This window comes from Condylura cristata, unplaced genomic scaffold, assembly GCF_000260355.1.
Source record: "Condylura cristata isolate star-nosed mole 26May11 unplaced genomic scaffold, ConCri1.0 scaffold00033, whole genome shotgun sequence".
NCBI classification, from domain to species: Eukaryota; Metazoa; Chordata; class Mammalia; order Eulipotyphla; family Talpidae; genus Condylura; species Condylura cristata.
The window spans coordinates 2,130,971-2,140,509 of NW_004567134.1; the positions used below are offsets into that span (position 1 = coordinate 2,130,971).

General features: G+C 42.4%; 1 protein-coding gene across 1 annotated transcript in view; it reads left to right on the top strand.

The window, feature by feature from the left end:
* NEK10 (NIMA-related kinase 10) overlaps positions 1–9,539 on the top strand; it is a 158,568-nt gene that overhangs the window by 35,242 nt on the left and 113,787 nt on the right. Inside the window, exons 7-11 of the mRNA XM_004692270.2 lie at positions 3,913–3,954; positions 5,269–5,347; positions 5,552–5,619; positions 6,842–6,921; positions 7,904–7,990. Of these exons, the coding sequence (XP_004692327.1) occupies positions 3,913–3,954; positions 5,269–5,347; positions 5,552–5,619; positions 6,842–6,921; positions 7,904–7,990 (356 nt within the window). The remainder of the gene's footprint in view (positions 1–3,912; positions 3,955–5,268; positions 5,348–5,551; positions 5,620–6,841; positions 6,922–7,903; positions 7,991–9,539) is intronic.

Here is a 9,539-nt window from a genome sequence, read left to right on the forward strand (position 1 = left end):
GCCTTCCCTCCTCCAGCCTGAGGTGCAAGAGAGGATCCTCTGGCGCTTCCTTGGCAGTCTGTTGTTACTTTTCTCTATTTTTTTTACTTGTTGCTTCTCTTAGTCTTGCCTTTGAAAAAGTTAACCTTCCCCAAATCCTTCTCTTTATCACCTTGAACCTCTACCTTCCAAGCTTTTGGCTTCTAGTATCTTTGATGTTAGTTATTCTTTGCTTCCAAAACATTCCTCCGGTCTCTAATCTCAACCTTTTCCCTTCACTTAAGCCCCCCCAGTCCAGCCATGTGTTGGACAGTCATCTCCCGGACAGAGTCAAAATGTGGTCTGTGGACTTCTTCCAGGCCTCGTAATCCCCAAGAACAAACCTGTCGAAAACATGCCCATGGTCATCGCCACTTGCTCTCTCTACCAGAGCAGTGGTGTTTTCTGGAGGCCGCAGGCTGGGGGTTGCTCTGAAAGCTGGTGGTGGAGCTGTGTGCTCTGCTATTCAAAAAGTTCTCACTTTTAATGTCCAGTGTGGCAAACAGAGACAGTGTTAGCCCACACATGAAAAAGCGCTTTGAAGGATCTCAGTAGTTTTTTAGTGTGTAAAGGAGCTCAGAGACCAAAAAGTTTACTGCATGAATTCTTTGAGCCTTCCTCTCATGTTGCACCTCCTAATACTTTTGAATGGCACCATCTTCCCTCCACACTCCAAGGCAGGAGACCTTGGAAATATTTCTTTTCCTTTTTATTCACCCCCCGCCCAACAAATACATACCCACCATGCCTTTCAGCAGAGTAGTTACAAGCACACTTGGAAAGATTAGTGAGGGGGATTGCAGAGAGGCGGCCTTGAAGTGGTGATGAGGAGTGAGTGGTGTGCCACCATCAAGGATTTTTGAACAAAAAAGGCATGAAACGCGCATGTTAGTGCTTCAGACTCACCGCAGTGTGTTCTGCATTGACTGGGCTGCTTTTGGGGGTGAGTTTTCCGGTGAAGGCTCCCAAGGGCACTGGTATTTCTGATGGTGGTAAAAATTAGTAGCCCAGGGACAGCCTCCGTCTTGGTTTTGCAGTCTGCTCCACTTTTTAATACCTACTTTTTAATCAGTATTATATCATTGTATCAGTTCTTTAAAAAGGCACCAGCCAAGGATATAAGCAGAGCAAGGATGTTTATTTGCATTTGGCGTGTTCACACTGGGCTGCCTGTCTGTGGGTCCTCACCTGCGTGCTTAAGATTCACTTGTACTGCAGGCACACACAAAAAGGGTCAATAATGGGTTTATTTACAAAGGGGAAAGAAGAGGAACAACTCAGGACAAGAGAGAGAGATACAAGTTAACCAGAGCATCCTACCAGTTTCGCTGACTTGGAACCCCAATAGCGCTCTGAAAGCTCGTCAAGAGCCAAATGACCAGCCACCAGCACGAGGCCCAGGGAGAGAGACACTCGGCTCACTGGGAGTTGTAGTTTCAGTGACTGGAGTGGAGTAAGGGGTAGAGTCCACAAAAATGTCTATCTGGAGTTCATTCAGGACATCCTTTCCACTGAACAAACTGAAATTCAGATTATCTGGGGGACCTCTGCTAGGTTATGGGGCTCAGAGATGGAGAACACCCACATCTGACCCTCCACGGGGACCAGCAGCCCAACCCGAGGGCCGCGGGTGCTCTCAGGAGTTGCTGCAGTCACCCAAGCCTGCGGTCTGTTTGTCTTTCAGATCAGTAATCAGAACTGCTCAGCCCACACAAGGCCATTCCTGGTAGTCTTGGTTTTCTCCAGTTGATGCTCTCGGGCTAGAGTGATCCCATTGGTGCAATCAAGGGAAATACTAGGACACCCGTGGGCCACAAGCAGCCTTCTGGGCTTGCTGCAGTCTCCACAGGCGCTGGGGGCAGGTGTGCATTTCATAAGGGAAGGTTCGGTTCCTGAGTACATAGCGACCAGGTTCTCAGCGTGGCCAGCCGCTTTCTCCTTCCTGCACTAAACAAGCAGTGGTTTTCAGGCTGTGTTCCACGGGGCAATGACTTTGATAGAAAGGAGAGTGCCTCACTGAGGATGTTTGGATGAAGCTGCCTCCCTTTCCCCTCTAGGAGAAGGACAGCACCCTGCCACTTAAGTGAAAAGTCTGACTACTCTATTTGAAGTCAATGTGGAGTTGGTCATGGAACTCCTTTTCTCTGTTTTAATAGTAATAATGCTGAATACCACCCATGGCACAGAATAAAATCATTCCTAGTTCTATATAGTGAATATTGATTGCTTAACAGCTGCATTTCTGGTCAAGGTAAGCATTTAAAAAGGGACATGACCACGAGTGATTATTTAAACATTATTCTCCACCAAGCATCCGATTAAAATTGTTTTCCTGACCACTCCCAGATTCCTTCTTTTTCAGGAAAGGTTGCTGTTTTCAGCCACAGAGAGCATGAACAGCTTGAAATGTGCAAAATCCCTCCTCTGGGACATTATGATCTTTCATGTGTCACTTTCTACTAACATTTGCTCCATTCTCTCTTGAGTCGGAGCTATTGGTCTCCCTATCCTGTGTGTCTTCGACTTAAGGAGCCCCCACCCCCCCCACCGTCAGGTCCTCTTCAGAGCCTCAACCAGGCCTTTTACATAAGTGGAATGAAAAAAGCGTGTGACGAATGAACATGAATAGCTTAACAGTTTCTTTTTCGGTGTATAAAATATTCTACCATTACTAGGGGTGACACAATATTCTTCCTGGTCTTTAATTTGAGCTCCTCTAGAGTAAATAACAGTGATGAGAATTCAAATTAGGAAGGTAGTCACAGAACTATTTTTTTTAACTGAGTTATAAATGTCCTTTCATTCTTAATTTAAACATGACTATGTTTAGTGTTTCCAAATTCAATTCACAGCAAATAAGGAAACTTGGCCCAGGCAGGAGACTGCTTTTTGCCCAGCCTGTCCACACGGCTGGCCTGGTGGCATTAGGCTGTTCTCACTCACACTTCTGTGCTCTTCCCCCTGTGTTTCCCAGACTTGGAATGATGGCTCAGGTTTATATTTCAGATAACTTTATGCCAAGTGAGGCGAGAGACATCAACATAGCTTTCATGAAGTAGGCAAGGGCCATGTGTCCATGTGGCTAGACCAAGCATTTACCATCATCTGCTGCCCAGTCAGCCCTTTTAGGACCTCAACCTCCTGCCCCTCTCTCCCTTCATTAGCAATGTTAGGGCAGCCTTAGAAGTGTATCGAATTGTCTTCTTTTGAACTTTGACTTCAAGACGTCTTGAATTTTGCAATGATGAGTCTTAAGTTTGTTTAAAGTGCGGGTTGAACAGGCCGCCTGTCTAAATGTTGTAAGGAAGTGCCTGATAATCCTTTATAACCCTGCTCCTCAAACTTCACTGTGCTTGTGAATTCCTGGGAATCTTGTTGACATCGGAGTGAGATATAGGAGGTCTGGGGTGAGTAGGGGCGACCTCGTTTCTGATCAGCTTCAGGGGGGGCTGATGCAGGAGGTGGAGCCCTAGGGAAGGCCTCGGGAATTGGGTGGTCGTAGGTTCTTACCCAGCCTCTGCCACTTAGGCAAAATGTTCTACCTTTTTGGGTCTTAGTTCTTCTGTACCATGAGAGGGTCAACAAAGATTGGTATCTGACAGTTCTTTTCAGGGCTAACATTTTATGATGACATAGAAGGAAGTGAAAAGAATGAGAAGCAGGCTCCAGCTCTGAGTATATTTATAATTTGATAACCTTTACCCAACTTTCACATTTATTCAGTTTACCTTAAAAGTAGTCTAAATGGCAAGCATAGCTTTCCATATTTACCTTTTAATTTGGGCTTTCAAAAATCATCATTGTCTCATGACTTAATAAAGAAATTGTACATAGCATAAGTTTCTTCCTTCACCCTCATTTTTAATGTATGTTCCTGTTGTTTTTATTTATTAGGAAATACTCCATAGCTTGGGTGGTATTGAAAACCTCGCTCAGGTAAGTTTCCTTTGGTGGTGACTCGTCTTGCTTTGCCGCGTGGTGCCAGAGCCCTGGGCAAGGATCATGTAGGTGTGTGTGATGGAAGATGGCTTCCTTATCTTGGCCTCCTGCCAAACGGAGAAGCAGGCAGGCTGGCAAGAGTGAGTGTCGGGAAAGAAACTCCAAGAGCTTGGAGGTACCCGTGACATTTTGCTCTGGCTCATTGGACTAACTTTCCTCAGCCTGTTGAAATGAGAAAGTGCTAGAACAGATCATATGTCTTTGGTTAGTAGTGAGAAGAAATGGACATTGCCTGGGAGGCCCAAGCCCTCAGCATATACCAAATCGTGGGACAGAGTATTTGGTTTGGGGATATTCACAGCTTTTTCAAGAAAGAACGACGTGCTTACTGAAGTATTAAATCGATGACAATGTGAGAGAGGGTATTCATTTATTTTTTGGCTTTGGTAACTGCTGAGGGAAGGCTCACAGGTGAGTGCAGGTTTTGAACCAGGCAAATAATTTTGGGCTTATTAATGGAATAAAGCAAAATTTCCTGGCATGGCACTGAATGGGAGTAACCCCCTCTCCTATGTCATGTCCTGAAGGAATGATTTTCATAATCAATCGATAGCTCTACAGACTAATTCTGAATGTTGAATTGCGCATTAGAGCTAGTGGCAATTTAAAGTTAAGCCTATTTTGGTACATTTTGATTCTCAGGAACTAATATAATGTGTCTCATTTTTTTAAAAGAATTTTTAAATGGGAGATTTACCTCTTTCAATGAGATTAGTGTTCACAAAGTTAAATTGTAAAGGATCTTCTTATTCTCTTTAACTTCCATTATATTAGCTGGAATTTGTATATGTTTCTCTGAGCATATTTCTTATAATTAGCCACAGTGAGGAATTATCAGACTATTTAGTTTAATTTTATTCTGATTACTGCTATTTGCTTGAATGCTACTTAGATATAAAACATAAGATCAAGAAAACAGTGTGCTATCGAAATTCTAAAAATATGCATTGAAGATTCTATACACTGTATTCTATGCTTCTGCTTGGTAGCTTAGCTTCATTTATTTATAGAAATTGTTCAGTGACCACTTGGAACTTTGGAGAGTTTAACAATCTTTACATGGTACCTCCCTCAACTTCAGGGCTTGCAAAGAATCCAGAAACCCAACCAAATTTTGCACTTGAGTGAAACAGACCCAGAGCGCTGGGTTGCGAGTCTATTGTGCCACCTACAGGTCATTTGCAGGAATGCAAGCCTTGTTTGGTCTCTCGGGCTTCTGACAGGCTCCTTTGCTTTTTGTCCCTCCTGCAGTACATGGAGATTGTGGCCAACGAGTACCTGGGCTACGGAGACGAGCAGCATAGTGTGGACAAGTTGGTCAACATGACGTGTGAGCATTGTCTTGGTGACACAGCCACCTTTCGGGACTTGCAAGAATAAGCAGGGTGGTTTTTGCAGCTGAAAGAGAGATACTTAGAATATTGCTCTTTTTCTGCTTGAGCTCCCCCTCCCCCCATAGTTTAGATTTCAGGTTCTGTGGGCACTACCCCCTCTAAGCTGCAAATCCTCTTCAAGTTATTTCCTTCCTTTACAGATATTTTTCAAAAACTTGCTGCTGTCAGAGACCAAAGAGAATGGGTCACCACAAGTGGAGCCCACAAGGTGAGGGGTTCCGGAAGGAGTTCCTGCTTTGTGCAGTATGATAGCTGGTAGTGGTGACACACTGGGGTTTAGGGCCCTGTGGTCAAGCCACATGCAATTATAATTAATAAGCCTGTTAACCTACCTTCAAATTATACATCTCTGCCAACCTTTTTGTATTCTTCATCAGCCTAAGGCATAAATATAGAAAGAACAGAAAGACATCTGCTTTAGCTAGTTTCTGTGCCGCTTAATACCAGCTAGATGTTTAAATAACCTCACTTAAATGTTGCTTGGAGCACACTGATCCTAGATGTGTGTTTACAAATGAAAAAGTAAAGTGTTCGCATGCTTATACCTCTATTCCATGGAGGTGTGCTATGGAGTTGTGCTAGGTTGAGGTTGCTGGCCAATTTCATATGGCTTAAACCTCATAAAAAGATGATGGATACAAGCATTTGGTCAAAGAGACCCAATTTCAGGATGGGTGAATGTGGTTTTAATCCAAACAGACTAAATACATGTTTGTAGTACAATTAAAAGGTATTGCCTAGAGCCCAATTTCAATAACCTAGGAAGTCACCTTCCAGTTTATAGTGAGTAAAGTTTGTCTAAAATATTTCAACACATGCAACCCATTGTCTCAGGGATGGTTCTAGGTGATACAGAAGTCAACACCTTTCATGTCAGCAGTAGTATTTCCCCTGATGTTGTTGTTCAGATTTTGAAGGACATTTTTGAGTGGCATTAAGGTGTTAAGTTGACATGGCAAAAATTGTGAAAATGATATGTCAGTGATAGAAGTTTGGGGAATTTTTAGAAAATTTCAGTGAAGTATTTGGAAAGCAGCCATCCAGCACAAGCCTGACTCAGAATGAGCTCTCGGTGATGGCTTGTTGTAATTTATGTCCGTTGTCTCCCCACTTCTTCTCGGGGAGCGGTCAGAAGAGGCAGAGTAGTGTGTTTGGCCGCATGGGCATAGAGGGGCATCTGAGAACAAGACTGCCTTGGAGTGTGGCCTCGTATGCTTCTTGTGCTGGAGACTGAAAGGCTGAGAGAACTATTCTCAAGTTTCCAAAGTACTGAATGGGATTCACAGCTGCCCTGTAAAGAATTGGGTGTCATGAAAGTTAACAAAACTCCCTTGGAGGGTAAGCTTTAGGGTCTTTAGAGGAAAGCATTGTCCTGTTCCAGAAGCTTGCAGCACTTGTAGAACTAAACTTTCTTTTATTTCATTTTCCAGACGTTAGTAAATTTACTCGGGGCCCGAGACACTAACGTTCTGTTGGGCACTCTCCTGGCGCTGGCCAGTTTAGCTGAGAGGTGAGTTTATTTTAATGTACTTTCCAGCTCTGTAGCTCCAGTGATTTAGGTGGGAGAGATGCAGGATAGAACAGTTCTAGTCACTTGGTCACCTACCTCGTTAAAATTTGTGAAAAATAAGTGTGAAATAACATTAATATAGTATAAACGTCCACCATCCTCTCTGTTCCTATAAAATTGGCTTATTTATTTTAGATTCCACATGTAAATGACTCCTGGCAGTATTTACCATTCTCTGTCTTGTTTCACTTTGTACAGTGCTCTTCAAGTTCATACAAATTGTTTCATGTGCCAGGATTTCCTTTTTTATAAGTGAATACATATTCACTGTGTATATGTATATGTGTGTGCCTGTGTGTGTGTGCGTGTGTGTAGTATATAATCTCTCACATTCCTTTATCCATTCATCTGTTGAAGATCATTTAGATACAGGCCCTCCCTGGGGGCAAAGCAGGTTATAGCATAGCACTATGAAGCTATCTGCAGCCACTGCAGCATGAGTTTGATCCCCGCCCAGGGAATGACCCACATGGCTCAGCAGACCTCTCCTGTCCCGCCTGCTGCTCCCCTCAGCAATGTATTTCAGTCAATATGCCTGTTCTGCTCCTCACTCTATCACTGGTGAATCCTCTCACCCCTACCTCTGACCTGTAACACCTCAGTTCTTGTATGCCCAAATAAATAAATAAATATTAAACAAATAGACACATTGGTTGTCTCCATATTTCAGCCATTCTGAATAGCACTCATCATTGATCTTTATGTGACCAATATGTGATTCCCTTTGCAGTGTGTTATCATCACACTGTTAGCAAGCAAATTTAAAGTTATGACATGATATTTACCGAATGCTGGAATTCGATGTAACCCTACTGCATGGGAGATGCTGCATTTTGTTTCTCCTCCTGAGACATGAGGATATTCAGGAAGTAGATATGCTAACATAGCTTGTTAGTACTTACTAACAGTTTTCACCTTGCAGTCCAGAATGCAGGGAGAAGATAAGTGAACTCAACATTGTAGAAAATCTCCTGATGATCTTACATGAATATGACTTGCTTTCCAAAAGGTAAACTTGCTAATGAGGGCAGGGAGAAGACAATATCTTATCTTTAATGAACATGATCATTATTTAAAGAATATTGTCATGTTATTTATTGTTACTTGTACATCATAACTTAGCTTTATTTTCTATTTAAGTTTTATAGATAAACTAGAGCTAAGAGATGTATGGGATTTATCTTTGTCCCTGCAATATTAGGTATGAGCTTAGAATTGGGCTATATAAATTAATGATCACATCTTTTATTTTTTTGTTTATTGCATTTATTTACAACCACTCTTTAAGAACTGGAACTCTGAAATGGTTATTTTGTATTAATTTCAGCAGTATAGTGAATAACTAATTAGATTGCTAAAATCTATTTTGTTTAAAACAAGTAAAAACAAAATACAATAGCTACTGACTTGTTTCCTGACCACCTGTTATTATAACTCAAAACAGAGACTTGAGTAAGATGGATTCATTTTCACTTGAACTGCATATTGCTTTAAAGAATTACTGAATTTGGGTAGTTCCGAGGTTGTTTTAAAATGGAGTTGTAGCCTACATCATCTGATATTTAGTTGGGTGAGTCATAATTTTCTAAAGAGGCAAAAGAGAAAAGAGAAATCCCAAGTAATGAAACAACGACGCTTAACTCACAGTAAATCTCCTTAGATTCTTCTTTAACGTCAATTTAACCCACCTGTACAAGCTATTTTTATATACTTGGTTATCTGAACTCATCCAGACAAAAAAACCACATAAGGGTTTGCACAGGTAAGGCAACACCAAAGATGAGGAAGACAGCAGTGGCTGGAGCAGGGGGTGGTTTCATCATAGCTCTGTAAGCGGTGTGGCCAACGGAGGCGCAGGGCCCTCTGGGAGAAGGGGGCAGAATCTGCCAGTCAGAGAGAAGATCGTGCCAGGACCTGAAGGAAAGTGGAGTTATCTCAGCAAAGGGGGTGAGCAAGGGAAAGCCTAGCATGCTTCTCTAGGGAGGCACAAAATGGTGTGTGTTAGAGAAATGTGCCTGGCTGGGCTCAGCTGGAGAAAAAGTTGCAGCAGAGGAAGTACTAGAAAACTAGAGGGGACAGTTAGTGATAAGTTAAAAACAGCTAACTTTGGCAGGCTTCCCATACGCTTGCTGCACCAAGCACTTCTCTGTGTTAACTCACTTGTTCTGCAGAATCACCATATTCAGTTTTTTTTTTTTTTGGCAATTCTTGTAACATCAGTTATTTTAACTTTTTTTTTTATTTTACAAAAGTTTATTTTTACATCATTTTGTACATTTTATTTTTCCATCTCAATTGTAATCCCCGCGGGTTTCCCATCACCAAGTCAACCGTGTGCTATCACCATAGTCCCGTGCATTTCCCTCCCCACCCCGCCGTTTTTGATCCCATTCCCCACTCCACCCCCGCAAAATGTCTCTGGTATATTGCTGTTCATTATTCTTGTTATTTTCTCACCTGGTTCATTATACTCCCGCTATGAGTGAAACCATCCGGTATTTTTCTTTCTCTTTCTGGCTTATCTCACTAAGCATGATCTTTTCCAGCTCCATCCAAGT